A 26591-nucleotide genomic window follows, 5' to 3' on the forward strand; every position below is an offset into this window, starting at 1 on the left:
TAATACAATCACAGTTTCAAACCTGAAACCAGATCACAGCTTTCTTTTTTTTTTTCTTTTTCCTTTCTGTACTCCATCTTTATGAGCTGTAAGGACTTTCAGCTTATCCCTTACCTTGCTATTCACCTATTATATATAATTGGTGTATCGTTTATGTACACATTAAAGTTCTCCTTCTACTGATAAAACTTGACATGTTACTTGTTACATTTTTTTATAACTTCTCCTGACTGCCCTTAACAATTGATCATATTTATATTGGACTGGTCACTAGCCTACTCGCTAATGGTGCATTTTTCAATTGTACGTAATTATGCTGCATACATAAAGTAATAAATAATATCAATTTCGATTAATGAGAAAAAAATTATTTTCGTTTCCTTTTCTTCTTAACTAGACAGCAATGCTAATCAGTTTTTATTTACACACCTATACCAGCCTGCAGATAGCATTAATCATTGTTTGAGGTAGCACCAAAGCTTGCCTATGTTTTCCGTAGCCATTAAATAACAGCAATAATGGTAACATCAAGATAGTACTTCCGCCATGCACGTCACAGACAGTTCTTCTTGTGTAATGAACACTGTAGGCAGGTGAAGGTAACTTTGACAGTGCTCTTTACCAGTCGCCCTCGTGAGACAACTTTTGTAATTGCAAAGAGAAAATGCAGTGAGGATACAAAATCAAAGCAAACAAAAAAATTAATACAGTTACTCCTTTGGGCACATCTGAATTGAGCTGGTAAACAAGTAAGGTTGTCAAGTTCAATTGGAGCACAGTAGCGGCTCTCCAAGCTACATACAACAGCCCCCTTCGGAAAGAAAATTCAGTAGTAGTACGCAAGAATGCTCTGTTGTACAGAAACACGAGGCATGGAAATATACACCATACTTTCACATGCATAACTCAGTTGTACAAGTGACGTGCACCCTCAGTTACAACCCTTAGAAAAGAAAGAGTCCACGCGTATGATTACCACAAACGACAGTACACAACAGTGCTCAAGTTTCCATGAAAGTAACCTAGCAAATATTATCAGCCCTAAGTGAAGCCTTTAGAAACAATTATAATTCTGCGTGTTCAGTCATCATTGCACTTACTGCTTCTGCTAGTGGGATTCATGGTAATTTCTTTTAAAAAACATAATAAAAGAATGTATGCATAAGCCACACCCTCATCTTTGTATTTAAAGCTAAGCTTTAAATATAATTTTTGCACGGGGAAATATTGTTTATAGGACACACGATTGTCATTGTGCAGAGGCGAAAGGCGCCAACGTGATACATCTGACAAGTCCACTAGCACCACAGGGCACCTGCACGCACATGACATCACAGCTACCGACGGTAAATGCACATCGCAAGCAATAAGAGCAATTAAGTGCAGCGGTGCTGCATCAACAAGGGTTTCAGTATGTCCCGGCCACTGCAAAGCAATGGAAACCAACAACGACATTGTAAATTGGTTCTGAAGAAGCCCGCAAACTGGAGGAAGAGTTCAGGAAAGAGAATTGTCTCTTTTTTTTTTTGCTTTATTCTTTTTACCCACAGCACCTAGGTTGCATTACAGTGCTACAGTCCACCTGACCAAAGTACGTAGCTTTTTGCTACGATCGGGCGGATGACGATTTTTCCCTTTCACACAAGCCTACAACGAGAAAGACTAACCTCGATGACGTAGACGGGGTCGACAGCAACGACACCCTGGCGCTTCAACATCTGATAGGCCTCTTGGATCTTGGCATGGTGCTTCATTTCGATGCTCCAGCGGTACAGCACCTCGATGATTTTCTGCTTGACCCGCTGGGAGGCACGGTTGCCCAGGTACTGCATGCATGGACACACGCAAGTCAAAGCAACGCAAGTGGCTGAATTCTTACAAGCTGTGCAACAAAAGTCGAGGGTCTGACAAAGCTTCTTCTAGTGGAAGCTGTCGACCCACCAATAAGGTCAGACAAAGCAAACACAGTTGAAAAACGACCTAACTAAGATGTTTTACGGCTCCTCCATAATCCCCAAATTCGGACAGGCTCCCTCGAAGCCAGATGAAACGTGCAAGTTTTATTTTGTCGATGTCTGTTTCTATTTACATCAGATGAGCTGTGCAGACTACTACAGCAACTCCTTTCAGACTTGCAAGAGGCCTTCTCCTCTTGCAAATTGCTAAGAACGAAATGGCCACAAGTGCTGTGTGCTATGAAAATGTTACAAATCAATCAATCAATCAGTTTATTTGATTATTTCCACTTCAAAGAGTGGAGGGCCAGAAAGTAAAAGCGCTAGAGAGCTTGACAAGGCTTCCTAGCCCCTGTACAGTTCAGCGGCTGAGCACATTTTACATGAGATTTCACACTTCAGCAAATTACGTGTTCAGCACCGCAGTACACATCAATAGCATTATGTATTTGCCTTGCGTACAAAACATTTGAAAAGGAAAAAAAAATCAAATACATCACTTGTCCATGCAGATTTAATACATATTTAAGTGAACACACAAGAACGCAAGCGAAATTCTTCCTGTATAAAAACGAGATTAGACACAGCAAAGGAAAAATAAACATCTTCGGATACAGAAGGGTTATACATAGAAAACATGAAGTTCAGACTGGCTACATCAAGTAATATCAATACCATTCTGCGCTATATCATTTAGAACAGAGGGCAGTGTAAGTCTTAACATTTGGGCACCATAATTTATGCGAGGTGTCCTTGTCTCAAAATGTTTCATATGCCGCAGAGGATACGTTGAAGCGTAGTCGTTTAATTCTGCTGTATCACTTAGGGCTGAAATATTATTTTTTACTTCATACTTGTATCGTAAAGCTAGCCGTAATTTATAGATTGGTGGCATTGCACAAGCATTGAAAATGAAGGCAGTGGGGGTGGACCTCTTTAGACAATGCACGGAGTTTTTGTTTCTAAACATGCCGCTTAATAAGGAAACCGGGGCAGGCTGCTATGTATCTGCAATAAATGGCGCAATTGACTTCAAAAATCAAGGGCTAGAAAAGAGAAAAGCCACGGCCCTAGAAACAGACACAGCTTTTCAGTAATGTAGCCAGAAATCTTGAGAGGGATGCACTGTTGACACTTTCACAGCCCAAAAGCATGGAAATCCAAGCTGCTTACACAAAGATCCAACTCAAACTTTATCTCTAACTACATCTAATTCAAACTTATTGTCAAGTGCGGAAGTACTACAGTGTAGACCGCTTATAACGTAAGTCGCCGGAGTCGCGAATATCCGTACTATAAGCGGTACCGCACTATAACCAAAGCAACAATTTTCAAGGCCTGCACATATGCAAAACATGTGCACCGAGCCGCCACGCGTATGCGACAGTCGAGAAATGCGGCTAGAACGTTTGCATTCAGTTTACCAGTCGAATCTCGTTAATTCAAACCAAATCACGCGGCGGCGCCTCCGACTGGCATTACGCCGGCACCGCCATAGAGTAAAAGCGAGAGACCCCTCAATGTCGCGCGCGAAAAAAAAAAAAAAAAAAGAAAAAAAAACGCGGCGGAAATTTCACCCTCTCTCAAATGGCAAGGTCGTCGATTCTGCGTTGCACCAGAACATGCGTGTACGTGCCGACATCTCAGCCACGCTACCGTAGCCACGCGTAGAAAATGGCAGTGAACCCTTCTTTCTTTTTTATGCTTCCTCTACACACTAGTCACGTGTTGACCTTGCATGCTACGGCTACGGCGCAGAGTGAAGCAGCGGCGCTGTCCCAGGCCGGCCAACGCCCGCTTCCCGATAACGGCAGAAAACAAAACTTCGGAGAGCTGGCGCTGGGCCGGCTGTAGCGGCGGCGGGCGCGCACGGTGACAGTCAAAAGTGAGGGAGGGCGAGGGGAGCCACCGAAGCGGCGGAGCTGCCGAGGTGAAATCCGTTTTTCTGCCGCCCTCCTCCCTCACATTCCACAGTCTCTGCGTGCGCCCTTCTCCGTGCCGTGCCGGCGCCGCCCGCTCCCTGAAGTTTCGTTTACTGCGTTATCGTGAAGCGAGCTAGGCCGGCCTTGGCAGTTTCGTGGCCCTCGCTCGCTACGCGTGCCGTGATATTTCACGACTCGCACTCAAGATTCTGGTTTCAGCCTCACTGGCTGTTCATTCGCACCACGTGCCCTTCTCCTCCACTTCGTCTCTCTTTCTTTCTCGAACACTCCTTGGGGCGCCCGTTTGAGGGGAGCGTTCGCCGTCTCCGCTGACTTCTGTGCTCCCAGGCAGCCGCACTGTAACCGGTATTTCGTTTCCCGCAACTGCACTATAAGCTATACGTGTATACATAGAGTGCTATGGGAAAATTAACGGGAGTCTGAAAAGACCGCCCTATATCCGGTCCTGCACTATAAGCGGTTACGTTATAAGTGATCTATACTGTATCTGGACTTTACCCTTATAACCGTAGCCCTAACAGTAAGCTAATGTTTCATTTGCACAATGTAATTGTAACCGGGGGCTCACCGCCGGTCTTCCAGTCCGTTTTCCTTACAACCACATACTAGTACCAAGCACTGCCATGACTACGAGAGATGATACAATAACAGGTTTCACAGAAGTACGGGTACGGACCACAGCACTGACACGTGTACCAATAGCTCAAACTACGTCTTCTGCAGAACTGGCAAGGAATGCGAGTATGGCATAGGAACTGTGCTTACCTTGGGTGAGACCACCTTGATGAGCTCGTTGAGGAAGCGAAACTTTCCCAGCTCATCTTGGAACTTGGCCCCACACCGATTGGCACACTCCTCGAGCACCTGCACGTGTCCACAACAGAACAGCCATCGTCTCAATCAATCAATCAATCATTGACTGATTGTTATTATTAAGGCTTTTGATTCTGTCAGTAATAAAATTAATTTACCTAACTTACCGTACTACAAAATAAGAGGCACTACACGATTGATTGATTATTATTAAGGTTTCTAATTCTGTCAGTTATAAAATTATTTTACTTAAGTTACAGTGACTCAGAATTTACTACAGAATAACAGGCACTCCCCAATTGATTCATTGGTTGATTATTATTAAGGCTTTTGATTCTGTCAATCATTAAATTATTTTACTTAACTAACCGTACTACAGAATAAGAGGCACTACACTAGACTTGATCAAGAACTGCTTAATTAACATCGAGAACACAATGCCCTAGTGTGAATGGTGTTTCAACTAGCTACTACATGGACATGTATGCAGTGGCGTTCCGCAGGGTTCAACTTTGGGGCCACTGTTGTATCTCCTGTATATCAACGACACAGTCAGCATTACACACACTCCCTCAATGGTGATGTACGCAAATGGTACTAACATTTTATTTTCAGGGTCTAATTAACGCTCTGTAGCAAGAGACGCAAACATGTGGTTGACTGAGCTGTCGAAATGGCTGACAGAGAATAAAATTGAACTTAATGTACACAAGACAAAGTTTCTATTATTCAGACCAAGAAACAATCACAGAGTGAACCCATTATCACTTTTTGCAATAGTGCTTTCATATGTGCGGATTAAATACGACTTTCAGGAGTTGCTTTTAATGACAAGTTTTTTAGGGACATGGACACATCCCGTTAATCATGTTCGCTTGTAGGTCTCTTGTTCAGCTGGTATTATCTACAAAATGAAAAATTTGTAAGCTAATTTATTATGCTCTTGTCCAATTATACTTGCAATATTGTTTATCAGTCTGGGCCAGCACAATGCAAACAAACTTACAATCACTAGTTGTTTAAAAAAAAAAAAAGGCTATTAGAGCCACTAGTAATATTTCATATCAGGTCCAGCGCGGAGGAATATTCGAATAAACTGGGCATACTAAACATACACAATTTAAAAATCCTATGTTAGCTGTTGAGGCACATTATTTACTTAATAATGACCCTGCCTTTCTACTCACATCACAAAACCCTCAGCAACTGCAACCGCACACACTCGACATTTTACATACAGGAGTAACAAGTCCAGGACAAACTACGGCTCACAAACGCTGCATTACCAGATCAGAAGATTCTTTAAACTATAAAACTACGGAGCAAATAATTAGAAACCATAAATCTGAAAAAAATAATGGAGTGGGAAATAAGTCAATTACTTCTCATGTTTCTCACATAAATTTCCTGGAAAAACATCACTGAGCAAACTCTAGTGATAGTGTCTTTTTTTATATAGTATATACAATTAAAAAATTAAATTATGGGGTTTTAAGTGCCAAAACCACGATCTGATTATGAGGCACGCCACAGTGGGAGACTCCGGAAATTTAGACCGCCTGGGGTTCTTTAATGTGCACCTAAATCTAAGTACACGGGTGTTTTCTCATTCCGCCCCCATCTATATTTACAATGATGCATAAATATAGTGTTTCTTGTCTTTTTCTGTTCACATTGTACATATGTTTTCACCTTTGTATGCGTGCTTGCAGTTTTATCTGTTATACCTTGTGTTTTTATATATTTCGTTCAAGTGTGCTAGATTATCACTTCTGTCTTGCTACCACAGCTTGTGCAGAACTGTCGTCCGAGGGGAGAGGACCTCATCGTACGGTTACAGCCTTTTTGTCCTCCCTTCCTAAGTGCAATGACGTTACACTGGAATAAAGTCAAATTCAATTCAATTGTATTATTATATGTTATTACGTCAATGGCCAAACATCTTCTTACATGGCAACTAGCGGTGTCCTTCAAGGATCGGTATTAGGATCACTCCTTTATTTAATTTTGATTAACCCTTTAGCCGCCAACCCCGAGCTGTACTCGTCGCACGAGTTTGTACCAATATCGCCAACGATGAGTCACACTCGTCCGGCCCGATTTTCCGCTCCTTCCGCCTGCTAAAGACGTATCACGGTCATCAATTGCTTTGCTTGCAATTTTCAACCCTAGATGGCGGTAGTTGTCTATGAAAAAACGCATTCCGTGCCTTTCGTGCGTGTTTTAAACCTGGCAACAGTCAGTTCATAATGGCGGCCGGTGGCGGCCATTCTCCAAGAGGTGCTTCTTGGAGCAGTAGCAGTACAGAAAGCAGCATTAGGGACGACATGGAATTTGTGTCCGACAGCGCCTCGGACGTTGTCTTTACCCTGGATATTGCTTCAGATGATGACGAGAGCAACGGCGATGACGACGACGATGCACTGAGCAGTGCACGTGTGTGGCAGCGCGTGAGCACCGATAACCCGCCACCTGCGCCTCTGCAGTTTCCCTTCTCTTCAGTGCCTGGAATCTTGCAGCAGCCCACTGATGAGAATGACATTCTCGGCTGGTTTCATGTATTTTTTGACTGGGACATCATTGACCTAATCATCACGAAGACGAACCATTATGTGGTAGCGTACTTTTCTAATTTTGCTAATTTCTGTGCTAATTCTAAACAGACATCAGTGATGTAACATATATATTCAGAATCAGAATTGCATGGAAAAAATTATGACTACTTAAAAAACATTGGCGATCTTGGTGCAGTTTTTCGGAAGTTAAATTGGTGGTTAAAGGGTTAATGACATTCTTCCACTACTTGGAATTCTTCATTATTTCTATATGCCGACGACATCAGGATTGTTAAAGAAATTCATACTGTTGATGACTGTCGCATCCTGCAGTCTGACCTTCTTTCTTTTTCTAAATTGTGCAAAGACCTCACCTTGAATGCTGCTAAGACCAAAATCATGATTTTCACACGCAAAACAGCAAGAATTTATTTCTTATTTTGTAGATTCTGTACCATTTTCTGAGATCTGTAAGATTAATGATGTCGATGTATTTTCTGATACAGCCTTACACTTTTCAGCTCACACTTAATGCGTTGCAATGCGGGGTATGCACTCTCTTGGCTGTGTTTGCAGACTATCAAGAGAATTCAATTCTCTTACACCATTCCACAAAGTGTGCACAACCATGCCTTCCTCGATTCGAATATGCGTCGGTCGTCTGGAATGGCATTTATAGATCCAACAGTGACAATATAGATTGAGTCCAGAAAAGGTTTCTAAGGATATATCCTTACCGCTTTGCTAACACGGACACTGCACTTTGCTCTAGCACTGTTGAATTATTGTCATTGCCCTTACTTCGCTACCAACGTAATCACGCTACCTAGTTTCTTTTTAAACTCCTTGACGGTATCCTCAACTGCCCCGAACTCCTCCGTTGTATCATGTTTCGTATTACACGCAAGATCACCAGGGAATATACACCTTTCCACGTTCCTGCCCGTCATCACCAACACTCCGCCATCCAAAGAATACAGTCCTTATAACGCTTATTTTCATGATCTTGATATTTTTCATAACTCGCTATCATTGTTTTTTTCCAAGCTTTGCACTGTTGTGCCATAGTTTCACATATTTTTCAAATGATCTTATTATTTTGTGCTCACCTTCACAACACTCATAAAGGCATTATTTTTGTGCACACTTCACTGCTTTGGGTGCATTCACCCTGAAGAACGGTAAAGATCTCGTGACTGAACGTGACTCTCAACCAATCTACAGAATACCGTCATTTGTTTGACTCTTCAATTACAACTGGAAGAAATGATCCTTGAAAAGCATTTGGACAACCTAACATTCGTCATATGGTCAGCATGTTTAACGGCTGATGCCATGTGCTGTTTGATGCTAGCAATAGCCACGTGAACTAAAAAAAAAAATGTTGTGCGACCTGGGGGGGAATTCTGTAAGTGTCCACCGAGTGAACATGTCCATTTTGTCTGCTGCTGAAATTCTGATTGGTTGGGCTGGGGTACGCGTGAGAAGAAAAAGGTGCCCCCAGCCAATCAGCACTTCAGCGGCAGACGAAACAGACGTGTCCACTGGCTGGACACTTACAAAATACCCCCCCCCCAGCAGAAAATTCCGGCATAATCTAATGGTGAGAAATTCTTGAGCCACGATGACCAAAACAAACGAAATTGGCTGGCAGGTTTTCATCAACCAAAGTAAAGACACAGGTTAGAGGCAGATGAAAAAGAATGGCCGAAGGAAGAGCGCACCAGCAGTGCCTGCAGGGCCTCCCTCTCCTGTGGCGACTGGATCTTGTGGGCGAGAAAACGCAATGCCTGATGGGAGCCGTCTCGCTCGAGCAGGATGCGCTCGCACAGCTGCTGCACAGCCTCCATGTCCAGCTCCCGGCATAGTGGATTCGTCGCCCGCGCTGTGCACATATTAAGCAGGGGTGTCATTGTTACTCCACACTCACTTCACACACTACACCTTTGTGAGTGCTCCAACACCTTTTGTTCCAACAAAGCTTTTGCCCAACATCATCATCAACCTGTGTACATCTACTGCAGGACAAACACCTTTCCTAACATCTCCAGTCTCTCCTGTCGTGTCCGATGACTCCGTCTTGTACTGGCAAATTTTCAGGCACTTTTCTGGGGTGTCATTTAACTCTGTGTTCCCTTCACAACGTACTCCCTTGTAAATGCTTCTACACCCTTTGATCCTATAGTGCTTTTGCTCTCCCCCATTCGGACCAGGTTTGTTTAGCAGGGTTTGATGTCACTTAAAATAGTTCACTCTTTAAACTTATTTGGTACACTTATGTATTTGAAATCTGCCTTGTAGACAAGTAGATCATCATCATCACTATATTTCATTGCAGGATGAAAACTTCTACCAGCAATCCGTAGTCTGCCCAACTTGATCTGCCTACTTGAACCTGAGCCAGTGAATTTCATCTCATAGCTCTACCAAATGCTTCAACAGCCTTTCCCTTCTCTTGAGCACCTATTTTGTTATTTTAAAGGACCAGCTGCTGGACCAGTACTGTAGGTATTACAGTACACTATTGTTGAGACAAACTCAGTTAAGCCGATTTCTCCAATACACTGAACAAGCACAAACGTTTGGCTGACTTCCCAAATACCCAATGCAAAAAAACTACTGAAGAGCTGCCATTCGCTTCAGCCAACATTTTGTAACGATAGCTAACATCTGCAACCTGGCATAGCAGGCTCTAAGCAGCTGTAGTTGCAAGAGCAGGGCTGCAGATGCAGGTGCTTGTGCACTGTGTATGCCTCAATGGTATCAATGCCAGCAACTGCAATAGCTTCCAAAACTGGCATCATTACTACCTCAGAGTGTTACCATCGTTACCAGCAAGATAGCAAAGCACAAAATTCCAAAAGAAGAGAACTGCCTAAGAGAACAGCTATCACTGCTCTATGACAGAAGCACTAGAGAAAAAGCATGAATGTTCTAAGAGTATTCACCAGCAAGAGTAATTTTATTCTTCATTTTATAGTTTAACTATTTTACTCTGCACACCTGACTGAAAGAAAAATGTTTTTAATTCAATCTGCAACAGTCAGTGACTGTACTGCTGTTACCAGCTGCTCTAAAATCATCAGCCCAAGGCTGAGTAACTCATGTAACCTCACTTAAAACTTACGGGCAAGCATTAGCGTGCAGTACTACAAAGCCATCCGTAGAAGGAACGTAAACAAACACTGCTGCATTTCATCTAACACAAAACAAATAATCCCAAATAATGAAGAGAGACTTTGATTCTCTTAAACACAGCCAACAATCTCTTAAGGGTTAAGAAAGTGCTCCGGAGAGACACATTTAACTTATTTTTTAGCTCATAACTGCCCCTTATTTTCAGGCTACTGCGAATGCACAGTCCTCTGCCAGGAAATTTTGGAAAAGCTCCCATCCACTCCTGGGCTGCCCCTCTCTAACTCAAACCTACTGTGCCAGAGCCCCTTCTTTCCTTTGCACAATACAATTAATTATCATAATCCAGGGACCCCGCCCCATACTCCAGGAAGCGTAGCTCTGATGACACAAGCCTCAGCAATGTCGCAGACGATGACTGTTGCGGATAGACAAACGAACACAGTCGGCCCATTTCTTATCACGCAAATTTTGTCCTCTGTAAGACTTAAAGAAAAACACTAAATGAGCTAAGATTGATAACGTATTCTTCGAAAACTCTATCTTCATTAGTCCTCGTTTAAAAAAGAAACAAAAAAAAAAGGTTGATCACAAGAAGTGTAAATGAAGACAAAACTTCCCATTTTAAAAATTTCCCGTATTAACAAGTTACAGTGAAGCAACATTACTAGAAACATTTCACAAAAATTTCAGGCAGGACTCATCCACGATGTCTGTACACGTATGCAAATGGCCTAAACGTGTCATGTAAGCAGCGTATAGTACAGCCAGGTTCCTCTCTCGCGCTTCCGCCTGGACACACTGCGCCTTCTGGCGGCGCATACCCAGTGACACACGGACAGAGACCCAAGCTTGCATCAAAGAGGTTCATTTAAGAGTGACCCATACCTAGTGGCACATACCCATGTGAACAGCCGACATCTTTAGACTGCACTATCTTCTGGATCAGCTTACATTTTTCGTGGGATGGCTAGATAGCCGGAGAGAAAGCTGCTCTGACATTGCCAAGAATGCTATTATTCGCATTATAAGTGCCTGTTCCACCTAAGGAATGTATGAGCAAGGGAACTGGAGCAAAAAAATTATAGGTGTAATAATTAAAGAGCCAGAGTGACAGCAGTACGGATTACAGAGCAAATGGGTGCAGCTGATATTCTCATTGAGATTAAGAGGAAGATAAGAAAAGCAAATAAACAGTGGTCAACTGGAGTTATAGAATGGGTGTCAAAAAAATGAGATGCGCAGCCGAGGACGGCAGAGAATAAGATGGTGCGACAATTTTGATAAATTTTCAGGCACTACTTGTAATCAGCTGGCTCAAGACAGGGGTAGAAAGAGATCACTGAGAGAAGCCTTTGTCGTGCAGTGGACATAAAACAGGCGGACACTGTAATCAGGTAGGTTTAACACTGCCAAGCAGAGCTTGAGCTGAACTGGTACACGCAATGCATGCCTCCTCTGCATCGGCTGCAGTGTCACATGACCCATGATGTCCAGATGTGGTGACGACATATAAACCTGAGGCTCATTTGCACGCAGTGCATCCAAGACTGCAACACCACCTTTACTGATGGCCTTTGATTTGTACCTAGTATTAGTATTTGATAAAATTTATCGCCACCAGAAAAAGAAAGGGTAATAACAGGCAAATACTGTCATGTGAAAATGACGGCGGCTGACTGATAAGAAGGCAATGACAAACTTCAAAAATGAAAGCCTTACAGGGTGAACTTGTGCTCACAACAGAAAGCAGAACTAGGCAGTCATCGTCACAACACTGAAAGGTCAGTCAATTGAATTGAATGACACTGCTGGCAATCTACGATATGCAGGGTGTGACGGGAGGTTTATAATGAACTGTCAGTCAGATCAACAGTCCTGGAATGCACTACAAGACCTTGATTTGGGCTAGAGCGTTCATTCTCATATGTGAGACAGGAGCACACATAAAAACTTGGACAAAGAAATGAACATGTACAAGTAAAACTGCACATTCATAAACCTCTTTGGTGTTTCTGAAATATGGTTGGAAGCAACAGCACCTATCCTTGTCATGAAAGCCCCTTGCCTTATCAGTATTTTATAGCACCACCCAGTCCACACTGCCAGAATGTACTACCTGCACCACGTACATGTGATAATGACAGGGCAACGACGCTAAGAGTTTCAACAATCGTGACATTACAGCAATCTGATAGCATGAACTCATCTCGAGCAAGAGCCTAGATTAAACATTGGAGCAGGACAAAAGTAAATGTGGGAACACTCACAGCGGGACAGAAGTACAGAAATAAAGCCACCATGACAACAAAGTCACAAAATCTGCTGAATGCAATGACAGTTTACGCGGACATAAACATACAGCAGCTTATTTATGACTCTACTGTGAAATACTTGAAGAATGAATGTCAACAGATGCAAAGGGGACTCTGGTTTTACAGTGGAAACAGTAAAAAAAGCACTGCTCTAATTTACCTTGTCCTTAGGAAGGAAAAACATGATGCTGTAACATTAGAGTTTTGGTTACAGAGTTTAGCCTGACAACAGCCTTACGTTAAAAAAAAAAAAAAAAAAAAAGGGACACGAATGCAAACCAATCGTTTCGCTAACAGCTTAGAACAAATGTGCGCGTAACGGCACGCAAAACGGCACGCAAAAGCAACTCCACTACCATTTGCAGTCGCAGCAGAGTGACGCCTGTCATGCGTCCCGTTTTGACATGTCCATGGAGTCTACAGGAAATAGTTGCGCAGCGAACAGGCAAAGTCCAAAGGTATTCACAGAAAGAGAAGCAAAGCACTCGTTACTTTCTGCCATTTCGCTCACGTGTGCAGCTAAACACTAACAAAAAAGATGCACGTAAAACATTGTCAGCAACATCTTAATTCCTTGCCAGCAACACACTTCAGCAACCTTTCTTCCTCTTTTTTTTTTTTTTTTCATTTTTGTCAGCAACAAATTTCTTTGTATAATTGCAATGCCCTTCCCTACTGGTCTCGGAACAAAACTTTCGATTTTCCAAGGACCACTTTAAAATCCGACAAACCAGTACCTACGATTGATATAATCTCAGAATCATGTGCAACACAAAGCAAAGCATTATTTTCTTTGAATATAGCCAGCGTTCTTTTTTTTCCCCCTTATCGCCGCAAGAAAGCCACATTACAGCGCTGTCAGACGCCTGCATCTATTGTAACAGAGCTCGTATCAACAAACGTTTCGACTCGCAATCGCTCCAGTACGGGCACATCTACAGAGGCTAATGCGCTTATAACACATTGCAGTTGGGGAAAACGAAGACGGGGAAACATAGAACAAACCTGTGCGCAGCGAAATGTTCACGGAAACGATATCCGAGGTGCGCATAGTTAAGCAAACACCGACGCGGCGGCCAAATAACCACAATCGAGAACGGTGCTTTCGCTTCATTTGATATCGAAACTGATCGCCGGTGCAAGGCTACAGAGCCGATGACCTCTGAGCGCTTAGAGCGCCGAGATTACCAGCAGCTGTGTTGCTTACGCAGATGCTAAGAATCACCGGTGGTCGAGCACCGGCGGCGAGAGCCTGCTGGTTCCGAACAGCGCGAGATCGTCACTAGCGCAGGAGCGAAGTCGGGTTCTGCGACCGGCCCGGCACCATTGCGTTCGCGCCTGGAACTCTCTCGGCAGGCCCGCCGGGGTCAAACATGTCCCGATACCGACAGAACAACAGATTCTCGATAGAGTGCGGCGCCGAGATTCCGAGCATTCCAAATTCACAGCTGAGCAGTCTTCGAAAACGGCCAGTATTCCAACGCTCACGGCAGACACTGACGCGGCCCGCCGGTTGGCAGCGGACGGGTGCGCTGACCCTATGCCACTAATCGGACCCGGCTGATTCGCTATTTGCAACGCTGTTTTCGATGCGAAATTGCACTACAATTACCAGCAACGGCGATAGAACTCACCCAACAGAGTGTCAAGCGAGCTGTCGTCGTCCATCTTGAGACAGACGGATTGGATCGCGTCGGATTGGCTTGGCTTGCCAGCTTTACGTTAGCGAGTCGCCGGCTGCTTGCGCGTTCCGCGGGTTGCGCAAGAAACAAGGTACTCGAGCGCACTTAAAAGTCACATTTCTGTTACAACGAAGTGATGTAGTAGCACGAAGTGACAGGTTTCTCTTCCACTCGTTTCGGGTAGTTTGGCGTGTTCCTTACCATGTTGACAGTGGTAGCATCTTACGCGTACGTGTATTCTTCCAGTACGATAAATCACGTAAGTTAAACGGACTCTACTCGGACACGGTTTCTAAAATTGAGTCGAAATAAACCGTCAAACACATACTTTAACCTGGCGTATATACGGAGTAAACAGTTGGACCTTAGCGTCATGACAAAAAACACGGTACACTTCGCAGACAGAAATGGGAAAAATAATATATCACTTTATTTCGCACAACAAAGTCCGCCTCTGGTGCAGCGGAGAACTCAAAAGAACGCGCTCGATGGTTGCAAAATGTGGTTGTTCAAAAATTAAGAAAATTACGATTATAGGCACATCACAAAACCAAAGTGGCGTATGGGCGAAACAAACAAATGGCACTTCCACAATTTTCTTTCCCCGCTTTTGCGTTCTCTACGACGAGAATGCGGAAAGCTAAGCTGCACCTACGTTCAAAAAAAAAAAAAAAAAAAAAAAAAAAAAAAGTCGTCACGAAGTAAAACAGGAATGCAATAAAAAAAAAATCACGTATGCAAGTCACACAAAGTTTCGCACGGCCGCAAAGGAAACTCCTCACACATGATGAAAGGCGCAGCTATGGGGCAGCGTCAAGATCTTGCTTGAAAAGACAAAAAAAAAAAAATGAAAAATGACTTGTTTGTTCTTTACGCACGGAAGACTTAGGTGCCCGTTATGACAACAGCAGCAGCTAGCTCCCTGCAAGGAGCTTCGGCCCAAGCTAACGTGCATTCTTTCAAAGGTCCGCACTCTCTGCGTGCAAGATCACGGTAAACGCGAGGTCATGTTCTATTTTCGCGCGCATTACCCGCACCAGAAACTCGGCGTGTGCCAAGTTGCAAATCAGAGCAAACATCGTACGAGATCATGTTTACCTTATAGTGCGGCTTCACCGCAACTCACTCCTGCATTGCTTCAAAGCTTGTTCAAACCCGATTCGGCTTCACCGCAGTAAAGGATACACGTGACAAATACTTTATGCAAATGCGTGCGGCATTCGTCGCGTCATAGACACGTTGCACATAATGTTACAGTAATTTTCTGGAACTGATTATTGGTCTTCATTTTGTTTTGTCACGCAAGATAGGTTGTGCCAATAAGTCCTTAAGTTCGTTCTACTAAGTCAGTACTCAGACCGTCATTTAAGTTCCATGTCCGCATTCAGTTCTATAACATGATTTGGATACAAACCTATACCTGAAGGTTTGCTATTGTACCAATAGTTATGCAGGGTTCCTTACATTAAAATTTAGTGTCGTTGTAGGCTTCCTGCCAACCTCCGACCGTTTCTTCGGTACCGATTTAGTCTGACATACGTGCGGCCAGACGGTACATTAACTCAACTTGGTCCAAGTGAGCAAACCCCTTGTCACAATATTTATAAAAACAACAAATAAATTCCTGCGCTGAGGTCCGAGTGAAATGCTCGTTGTATGGAAGAATTCGAACCACTGTGTACGCAGGGCGCTTTCCCGAACCGAGCACACACACACCCTAGTCACGGGCGAGCAGCGTGTTCCTTAGGCCAGCTTCTCTGCAGGCAGAACGCGAAACACAATAATGAACACGCAGGGTGAGCAGAGGAGCCCTCGCTTTGGAGAGCTCGACAATGCTTGTCCGTACACCGCTGCTGCACGGCAGAGAAGCCAACTTAAAGCACAAAGACGCAGCAACTCGTCCATTCAGTCCTCGTCCGACGAAAGGATGGCGGCCCGTTCGATGGTCCGGCGGGGGAGAGCCAGGTCCCGTCGTTGTTGTAGACTCGGTGGCGGTGACAGTGGGTCGCTGGACGAATTGAGCGACCGCCGCGACCGGAGGTTGTAGCGGCCGCCGTTAGGCGCCGCTGCCGATTCGGGCGATGCCACTGACGACGGTGGCGCCGCCTGCGAAGTCAACGAGTGATACAAAAAGAACTCTTTTGAGACTTGGAGAAAGTGCACATTTAATTTCGAAAAAAAAAAAAAAAGAAGAGATGACAACGTCCACGTTATACGCTTCAAGGTGGGAGGTAAAACCATGACAGCAGTTTTTCTGTGTTCTTTTTTGCCGATACCAACGGAAAACAAATAACACTTTATGGTGACAAGAAAGGGAAGGTGGGAGCATTGGCAGCTGCGGAGCACAGCAGCAGATCATGTCAGCAGCGGCGATACTTGGAGCACTCTACTCGCACACTGCAAAGAACAGCGCTCGTCGCCATTCCGCTTATGGTGTTTGTGAGACGCTTGGCTATACCATTAAGGAGCAGTGCTTAACCACCAGATGTGAATAATACATATCTCTACAATGTACAGTCAATTCGCTCTCATTTTACGCAGAGCTATTCATTTCATCCTCTTTGTACTGCCGTACTAACCCATAAGCATATTTATCAAATAATTTGCTCTTCCATAACCTGACTGCTCCCTTCACAACACGGGTGCAACGATGAACGTCTGTTCAAAATGCAGTTCATGCAGGACTGATGATCTATCGAAAGCCCTGTCCAATTCTATATGGCTTGTACACATCAAAGAACACTGGTTGGTCACAGGGTGCATAAACTTTATTATTCTTGTAGCCAGGAAAAGTTACAAAAACACAACATGATGAATTTTTTTTTAATTACCATAGCTTGCACTGGAGGCGCAATGCTAAAGAGACAGCAGAGCTGATGGGCACCTACCTAGTCCTGGCTTTTGGGCTAGGCTAAGCACTACCACGTTATCTCCAGCATTTTCAAGAATTTATTGGTTACTGATCGACTATCGATTAGCTTTTGATTAGCTATCGCAAGGCCACGTATTTGGGTTAGGCTAAGCACTACCAAGTCATCCCCAACATTTTCTGGAATTTATTATTGATCGATTATCAATTAGCTATCGATTGGCTACTGCAAGGTATTGGCTACGTATTTGGGCTAAGCGAAGCACTACCAAGTCATCCCCTGCATTTCCCAGAATATATTGATTATTAATCGATTACCAATTAGCTATTGATTGGCTATCGCAAGGTATTGGCTATGTATTTAGGCTAGGCTAAGCACTACCAAGTCATCCCCAGCATTTTCAGGAATTTATTGATTATTGATCGATTAGCTATTGATTGGCTATCGATGACTAAGCTTAAGTAGTCCCAACCATGCTTAGCTAGACTTAGCCTAGGCTCAGCTTCGTTAGTTCACAGGGGTATGTGCCATGGCGCTTGGGCCCTTTGTGCACTACCACCAGGATCGGCCCACATTTTTTTGTGGATGACTAACGGACTAACGGCCGGCTTTAACAGCTCTGCTGTTAAAACTCAGTCTTATAGGTCTGTTATAACGCTCAGGAAACATGAAATGTGAAAACACAATAAGGAAACAAAGCAGCACATCGGAGCATATTATGGAACACAGCGAAGCTTCAAGTAGTGCATTCTTTCTCTTCTACCTTTCTTCGCCTTGTTTTTTACTTTCACAGGAAAATGTAGCCTCGTCAGCACATGTAACCTTAAAAGTATGTTAGTTAATCTGTGCTATGTTTGCTGCAACCAAATATGCCAAGCCTATGTCTTATCACTTTTATTTTGAGCGTGCATCGAAGTTGTCCTAAACAATGTGACATGACGGAAGACAACGAGAAAACAGGAGACTCCAGGTCGCCACAGCCACCCGAAAACAGGCATCTAAGAAGCAGCGCTAGCGCCACCTATCGTCGTCATGAATTACTGCCTGCCACAATGGTCTTACCTCCCCTTCTAGCCATCATAACCGAACGAGCCAAACCGACAGTATTGGAATGCATTAACAAGTTTTGAGCATCTGCCAGATATATTTGTGCAGTTTGTACACATTCCAGCTGTTAGCCCTTCCAAATAAACACAGTTGCACATAGCCACTACTCTATCTGCAAAAACATGCCGGCTGGGCAACAGCATTATCTGGATACAACAATAGAAAAATGCACCCGTCTCCGGACCTGGCAACTAACACCTCTCCTCCTCCTATTTCAACTATAGTATATTTTAGCAGACTACACTTATGCTTACATTTATGACAGCTGCTACATACAAATCGTGAGACTCCTCAACCACAAGACGAATTCATGGCATAATGCCAACGTGTAACCCCCCCCCCCCTTCTACAGACCATTATAGTCTCAGCTAACAATCGCAATTAGCTGAAAACACAAAACTACTGTTAGCACAACCAAACGTTTGCCCCACTTAAAGTACTTGGGGAATGAGATGTACGTACAGCACCTGTAAATGATGTCCTATTCATGGGCTCAATTGAATTTTTTTGACCCAACCTGATAGTATCCAAATGAATTGCAGGTATGTACTAAATTTGAGAGAGGAAGAACACGCAAGGCCACTGAAGAAGATGCCAAATACAGTATGAGTTAATTGCAGGGCCAAATATACAATAGCAATAGCAAATTTAGGGGAAAAAATGCCTATTCATGTTATATTCAAGTTTAAAAAGCCACTATCAACACTACGCGACAGAAATAGTTATACCTCAATATAACGAAGTTGGAAAAATTGGCAATTTGCTTGGTTATATTGAAATTTGATCTTTCATGCAAATAAGTACAGTCGCCAATGGATTTTTTTTTTTCCACAGAAGGGGCCGCATTATTTCCAAATTATCAGGCAATCTGAAAAAGCAAACTTGAATTCAGTACAACCCAACTTGCGATGACTGTCAACGGCAATGCGTTTAGCATTGATTGAATAGAGCGACACAACATATTGCCTCCATCGAAACGAGTCATGTATGAGGCGTGTACAGCAGCGGGACTCCTCTCTCGCACTTCTTTCTGGACACCCAGCACCATCTAGTGGGGCTGCCGAGAATACCACATGTGGCCTCCGAGACGAGAAGTGTGCCCTGCCGGCGTGTGCAAATGCTGATAAATGTTCCTTCGCTTGCCGCACACCCAGTGGAAATTGGCGAGAGGTTCATTGAAGAGCGATACATACCCAGTCTACAGTGATGTGTGATACTCCAGCAATACTACAGTGATCCATGTCGGTGTGAACGAGGTTTCTTGAAAAGCAGCCCACATGTACCCATTGCCACGTACTCAAGTGACCCCCCAAGTTGGTTCGATGGATATCGAGCATTTCGTTAAATCTGTCATCATCATCATATTTATGTTCACTGCAAGACGAAGCCCTCTCCCTGCGATCTCCAATTACGCCTGTCTTGCGCTAGCTGATTCTAACTTGCGCCTGCAAATTTCCTAACTTCATCACCCCACCTAGTTTTCTGCCGTACTCAACTACACTTCTCTTCTTGTAACTGTAATGGTACACCGGTTATCCATCCTATGCAACACATGGCCTGCCCAACTCCATTTTTTTTTCTCTTAATGTCAATTAGAATATCGGCCAACGCCTATTTCCTCTCTGATCCACACCACTCTCTTCCCGTCTCTTAACGTTAACTTGTTCTCAAGCTTCTTTGTTAACCTCCAAGTTTCTATATTGAAGTTTGTTATATTGAGGTTTAACTGTATAATGATACTATCCTGTACGAGTAATGAAAGATGGCTTAGATTAACGACTGCATGCTACTTCTAATAATCACAGATGTTAAAGGCGCCAAGTAACAGCGTCCTATAAATTTAAAATCCTGTGCCAACAGGATTTGGCTCGCGAAATTGAATTGAATTTCGTTTCAGTTATTTACTCTCAAGCTCGGTGCATTACAGAGAGGAGTGGAGGTTACAAAGTACACAAATATATATATTTTTAAAACAGCAGAGCGTACATAATACAGGTTACTAACAAACGAAACAACCTTACACAAAATAATCAGAAACAGCAGCCTTGAAACCATTAACATTGTTGGCATCGTATTCATAATCACAGCAACACTGCTTGCGGAATGCAGTTCAGCAACAATCCCAACAAATATACACACCACTGCTAGCCACTCAGGATAAACTGCTGTTACAAATATTTGTTAGGTTTCAGTTTAGCAACATTCTTCCTGCCTCTGCCAAAGTTGCATCTGTAACTTAAGAAGTACAAACCACAAAATCCCTCAAGGTAGCCAAAAAAAGCAGCCAGCCTAAAGTACAGACAAGAAAGGTTGCCAAGATGTGACCAAATTATCCCGACAGTGCCCACCCGCCACCCACCTGCCACGCATGTGCACAGAGACAATGCACTTTTAACAACATAGCACTGGAGACCTAAACTTGTATATCTAAAAACACACAATTGAGCCCACCTTTAAAGATCACACCTAAAGCTAAGCTAACTTTCAGCTACTACGAATAGTTTATCAATGCTCCGAAACATGTTGCAAGGAATCTATGAGAGCCGTCCACTTATAATGACCCGGTAACCTGCTCTTTTGGTTACAACGAACGGAATAAACCGCGATGCCAGCCACGTCTCAATGAGGCGCGGGAAGATAGACAGCTTTGAAGCACACACCACACGATGCAGGCAATCAGTGCAGTGGTTCACTTTGTATCTTTAGCCTCTATTTCCTTCTCTTTTTTTTTTATGGCTCATGCACATGCACTGCTTCGTAGTTATGACACACAATCGCAGCCGTGCAGCGTGAAGCAAAGGCAAGGATCGCAGCCATTGTGAATGATAAAAGGAAGGGCTACAATAATTAAAAACAATGACTCCAAACTTACAACATGGCTAAGAGGGGACACAGGTCTTAAAAACCAAAAATTGCGATAGAAATAGATTTTTGGAAACTACATGTTTCGGCATCTTTAATGCCTAATCTGCACTGTATCAAAACTATTTGCCCAAAAACGCACCCTAAGACTTCGAAATAAAATATTTTGTCAGCGCAGACAGCGAGAAAGGAGCCCAAAATTGTGCAGAAACACCAGAGTTCACGGAGCTATCGCTTGTCTTTCCCGCCGCTGAGCGCAACCAACTTGGTATTGTTCAAAAGCTCAAAGTTCTGCCTGCATCCTCACAGACGATGGCTGCACAGGAAAGTGTTATTGTGTTATTTTTTATCTGTGATTGTAGCTGCCTTTTTTTTTTATAAGCCTCAATATTTTGCTTTATTACTAGTTATGTGCTACATTCATTCTGATAGTTCATATCTGCAAGTGTACCTGCTATTTTGTACCTGCCAACATTATAACTGTCCAAGCCTGTTGCTTGACTTATGTATGCCATCTCTCTGCATGACAAAAGAGATGCGTGGCTTGCAGTTCTTGCAGCAAGTATTATAAGTATGCACAAGGTATGTCCACATAGCACACAGGCCAAGTGATTGTTTCGAGCTACAAGCACCATTACAGCTCCAAGCTTCATCAACAAAAACTAGCAGATGCTCCACTGTGCTTAATTCTAATTTTGTCTTTCTTGCCCCATGACGCAGTCGCAGCAAGTTCACTATGCAGTTCTCCTGATGCAGTCAAGTGTCATTTTAACGAAACATGACTTGACAAAATTTTGAAGTTAAAGTGCTTTCGATTTTCCAACACACATTCTTATAGCCTAATGCATGGGTTCTCAAAATGGGTTCCGCGGAACCCTGGGGTTCCGCAGGCCCCTGCTCGGGGTTCCGCGAGCCACTGATAAATTTTTCGTGGTCCCACGCTCGCCAATTAAGTGGCTAAAACGGCGAACAAGAGGCGTGCTCGATCCACACAACTTCCATTACCCGTGCCCGAGAGTCAAAAACCACATCACAGCGCGTAACGGCAGTGCATGAACTGCACAACAAATCCGCAAGTGCCTTGTAGTCATCCAACCTTCGAAAACAGGCAGCGCGCCTAAGCTTTCGCACTTGAATCTCGGAGGCCGTAACTTACCAACATGCGCATTTCTCCCGTTTGTATATAAGGTAGGTGCCGATAGCGTGCGCACTGACGTATATGTCGGAGGAATAAAAAATAAATGCGCGGAGCACCACAAATGAGTGCTGCGAAAGAGCAAAAACGGCGCTAGCGTCCAAAAACGAAACGGTGCAGTCCGCATCGCCATGGTCCTCAGCGGCAATCGTACGCGATACGTGACTGACAGCAATGCCAGAATGCTTTGTGCTTATTTGTGCCCTCAAAGCCCTTATTGTTGCGTTAATCGCCGCGCGTAACACCGCGTTGGCGGCTAGCCGCGTGCTTCCATAAGTGCGTAGTCGCCATCTGTGATCGCGTCATAGCCACCACACTTTCATCCGCAGCCGGTTGCAGCAAACAGTAGTTTCCGTTTTGACTCTGTGCGTGCGTCGGCTGCATGCCTTCATAACTGCGTAGTCGCCATCCATGATCGCGTCGATAGCGACTGCAGATTCGTCCATACTTGTTGCCGCAAATGGTAGTTTCGTTTTGACTTGGTGCGGGCGTCGGCCGCCTGCCTTCTGAACCGCAAGGTCGCCGTCATGATCGTGTGGATAACGGCCGTGGTTTCGTCAGCAGCGGTTGCGGCAAGCAGTAGGTGCGCTTTGACTCGGTGCAAAAATTTCAAAGATTAAGAGCACTGGCTACATCACGATGGACGGACGATTTGTTGGCGACCAGCTCCCTAGCGAAAAAATAACCGGATGTGCGCGTGGTAGTGAAAAGCGTGTCTGCAGATGAAGACTCGCGCCGCAGCCGCGCTGCAAAGGATCGATGCCTTCGCCGTAGCTAGCCCCCCCCCCCCCCCCCCCTTAATCAGTCATGAGATGACAAGAATTTCAGCTTCCTCACTGCTTTTGTGCCAAATAGAAACAAGATTTGCTGATGCACTCAGTAAATAAAAGCGTGTTGACGTAGTAAGCATTAATTTATTTTCTTCATACTCTGGATAATTCGACATTAGTTTATTAAGGACATTTTAATTCGGTCAATTCGGGGGGGGTCCTTGGCGCTTCATGGAGCTTAGCAGTGTTCCCTGGAATGAACATGCTTGAGAACCCCTGGCCTAATGCATTGAAAACCTTGAAGCAATGGAGTGAACGCAAACATCTCATCCAATTTAACGAAGCTTTGAAGGGAAATATGAGTATCGAGAGTTTCAGCTCAGATAAAGGACATGGTTTACCCGTTTCACGGTTTGCCACTCCCATCAAAGAGCACATGATATGCTCAACGAGGTCGCTGATTACAAGTGTGTGCAGGAAAGCATTCCTTTTATTTCTTTCTCTTTCTTTATTCTCTTTAATAAATATAATGTTACTCACATGAGTGATTGTTTTGCAATTTAAAGAAGTTCATGATCTGTCAGGGCAACAAATAGGCAAAGATGAAAAAGAAGAGACGATGATAGGTGCTCAGCTTAATGAAATATTTCTGAAGTACCATTGGCTTTGTTAAATCCAAATTTAACTGTATTACTATTTTCAGAGGGTGGGTGAATACAGTAGAACCCCGCTGTTACGTTCCCGGGTGCTGCGTTTTCCCGGCTGTTACGTCGTTTTCGGCTGGTCCCGGCACAGCTCCTATAGAACCCAATGCATTGGTAACCCCGCTGTTACGTCGCAACTGTGGGACCGTTCCCGCATCATACGTTGCTAACTGCCACACCGCGCTGGCCCGAGCGGCCATTTTGACTTTTCATGTCGCTTGGCTTGGTTGCTTGACGATGGCATTGGCCGCCCAAAGTGCTGGGGGCGACATTTATTATGTATTTTCGGTTTCCGCCAGCAAAAGTATGGCCTTTGATATCCGCTTTTGCTATCTAAAGATGATGTCTATGACGCGTTGCGGCCCTAAAATTGATTTTGGCTCATAGATGTTCCGTATAAAGTCCAAGGGCGATAACGCCGTCGCCGCGCGCCGTATGCTTTCGCGAGACGCAGTCGTCGGCTCGCCGCGCCGTATGCTGTGTGTGCGAGTGAAAGCGTGCGAGGGAAGCCGCGCGGCCGTATGCTGAATGTGCGAGTGAAAGCGTGGGAGGGGAGCCGACGACCGCGTCTCGCGCGCGAAAGAAAAGCAGGGAGGAAGGGCGCCTCCTTCCGTTGCGCTCGAGGCACCAGCGAGGGAGCGAGGGGGGGGGGGGGGGGGGGGGTAGCGGGCAGCGTTGTGCTCTGGCATCATACTGCGCGGCGGAGCGCGCGCGGTCCCGCGGGCCGTATCTTGAAAGCGATCTGCGTGGGGGCAGATTCTACGCAGTGTAGGTGCGTCGGCGGATCGTGGCTTTGTGCGTGCTGCGTGTTCTCGGCGCTCAGTTTGGGTTGAAGCGATAGACAACGGCACGAAGGTCACTTCGCTCGCTTCTGCAGCGGCGCTTAACTGCGCGTGTCCGTGCTCATCGAGTGTGATGTGTTCATGTTTGCCTGTGGGCGCTGACACCATGTTTGTTAAGTAGTTAATAACCGAATGTTTACAAGTTTATACAGACGATAAAACTACTATTCTTACTTTGTATAGCTCATCGCAATCGATACTTCGGCTGTCGGGCGAAACTACTTTTTGTCACACGTAAGAATTAAAATAATATTGTGTGCAGTTCAACACTACTCCCATTTCTCAATTTTTCCTGTTTCCTGGCTCTTGCGTTTCCCGGCTCTTACGTTTTTTTTTACGGTCCCGTGAAAAACGTAACAGCGGGGTCCTACTGTACTCAAATATGACCAAACCGAACAGTGAACGTTTGAATTAGTTTCGCAAACAGAATTTCTACTGTTCGATTTTTTGAATAGACGGTACCTCAACACGTGCAGCCTTTTCATGGTACGCGGTCTCAGTCAGTAGTACAAGGTTGGTCCATCAGCAGGACTGATAGTAAACGATAACACAACTCGGACAGAGGGAACGGCGACAACAGCAATGCGAATTTGGAAAGTGTGAAAGCATTTGCGAAGATTGGGCCGATAAGCAGCTGGAAGGTATACAGATTGCATCGGATATGTACATTTACACACATATTCACACATTTCAGAGCTTTCTGTCCAAACACGAGTTGCAGAGACGAACCCACAGACCCGAATGCTGCTTCAATAGCCATCAATCTAACCTGTACATGCCATTAGGCCTAATCAGTGCGGCTTCGTCTGACATCAGCGACTAACGTTACGGTTTGGTGCGGAGCAAGTATACAGGATGGCAACAAAAGCAAGGGATGGCACCAGCATTGTTCCCGGCACCCATCTTTGCGACACGCCCTACGGCAGCCCCTCGTTCCCAACGCTGTTAATAGACGCATGTCTGTCGTTTTTAAAAATTTTTGTAGCTTCAAACTACCAGCTAAATTTACATGGCAGGCACAAAAGTGTCATGTGAGTAGTGCGCTGGCTCGGTGGCGAATTTACCCTGGTCCACTCAATTTCAGAATCTTTGACAGTTGGCAACGACATTGAATACGACAACAAAAAGGTACCTCCTCCGTACTGTCGGCACAACTGTGGTTGACCCATGCAGTGCCAACGATGGCTACACGCAAAGTGGTGATCATGTCACGTCATGCACGGTTCGCTCTTTCGTCTGTTGCACTGACTGACCTTCATGAGCTGACGATAACCAGCAACACCCACTCGCCCGTAAAGCTAGGAAAACCTTTCTGTATTTCGGAAGAAAACTTTCTATGTAATAAAGATTGCCATAAAATAGAGGTCCACTATTAAATAGAAAGTTTCATAAGACATTCAGTATGTAGTGAAGAAGAGGGACGATGCAGTGGGGCATCTTTACCAGCGCTGTCTAGTGGGTCAGTCTCTCCAGCGCATCGCTTGGACTACGCCGCTCGCGCTCACGGTTCCCTGAACTGATCGGACGGTCAGCCCTAACGCTTGCGTGCAATAAACGCCTTTACAAGTACAACATAACTTCACTACTTCTTCAGCTTCTGATAGAAAAAAAAAAGCACTTGATTCTATTCACGTTCTATTGATAAAAAGAAATATTCTCCAGACCTTTATATAGAACTAAGCTGTAATCAACGCTAGCACACTAATTTGGCGTTCCCCTCAATAAAAGTAGACCACACGGTACATCTTGATTCGGGGTAGCCAAGTTACTGATAGCTTTCTGATGTTCGATTCAATATTCGGCCTCTTTTCCTTGATTCGATTTGATATACAATTCGAAATCT

General features: G+C 44.4%; 2 protein-coding genes across 3 annotated transcripts in view; both read right to left on the bottom strand.

The window, feature by feature from the left end:
- The window catches only part of LOC119453417 (ADP-ribosylation factor-binding protein GGA1), a 54871-nt gene extending 40412 nt beyond the window's left edge, over positions 1–14459 (bottom strand). For both annotated transcript variants that reach the window (XM_037715445.2, XM_037715444.2), the window contains exons 1-4: positions 14351–14459; positions 8991–9151; positions 4664–4762; positions 1668–1826 (exon numbers count right to left, since the gene is read on the bottom strand). In XM_037715445.2, the coding sequence (XP_037571373.1) occupies positions 1668–1826; positions 4664–4762; positions 8991–9151; positions 14351–14384 (453 nt within the window). In that variant the 5' untranslated portion in view covers positions 14385–14459. The remainder of the gene's footprint in view (positions 1–1667; positions 1827–4663; positions 4763–8990; positions 9152–14350) is intronic.
- A 347-nt stretch (positions 14460–14806) lies between these two features.
- The window catches only part of LOC119453418 (uncharacterized), a 31940-nt gene continuing 20155 nt past the window's right edge, over positions 14807–26591 (bottom strand). Inside the window, exon 8 of the mRNA XM_037715446.2 lies at positions 14807–16504. Within this exon, the coding sequence (XP_037571374.1) occupies positions 16304–16504 (201 nt within the window). The 3' untranslated portion in view covers positions 14807–16303. The remainder of the gene's footprint in view (positions 16505–26591) is intronic.

The sequence above is a fragment of the Dermacentor silvarum genome, chromosome 5 (genome assembly GCF_013339745.2).
Source record: "Dermacentor silvarum isolate Dsil-2018 chromosome 5, BIME_Dsil_1.4, whole genome shotgun sequence".
In the NCBI taxonomy this organism is placed as follows: Eukaryota; Metazoa; Arthropoda; class Arachnida; order Ixodida; family Ixodidae; genus Dermacentor; species Dermacentor silvarum.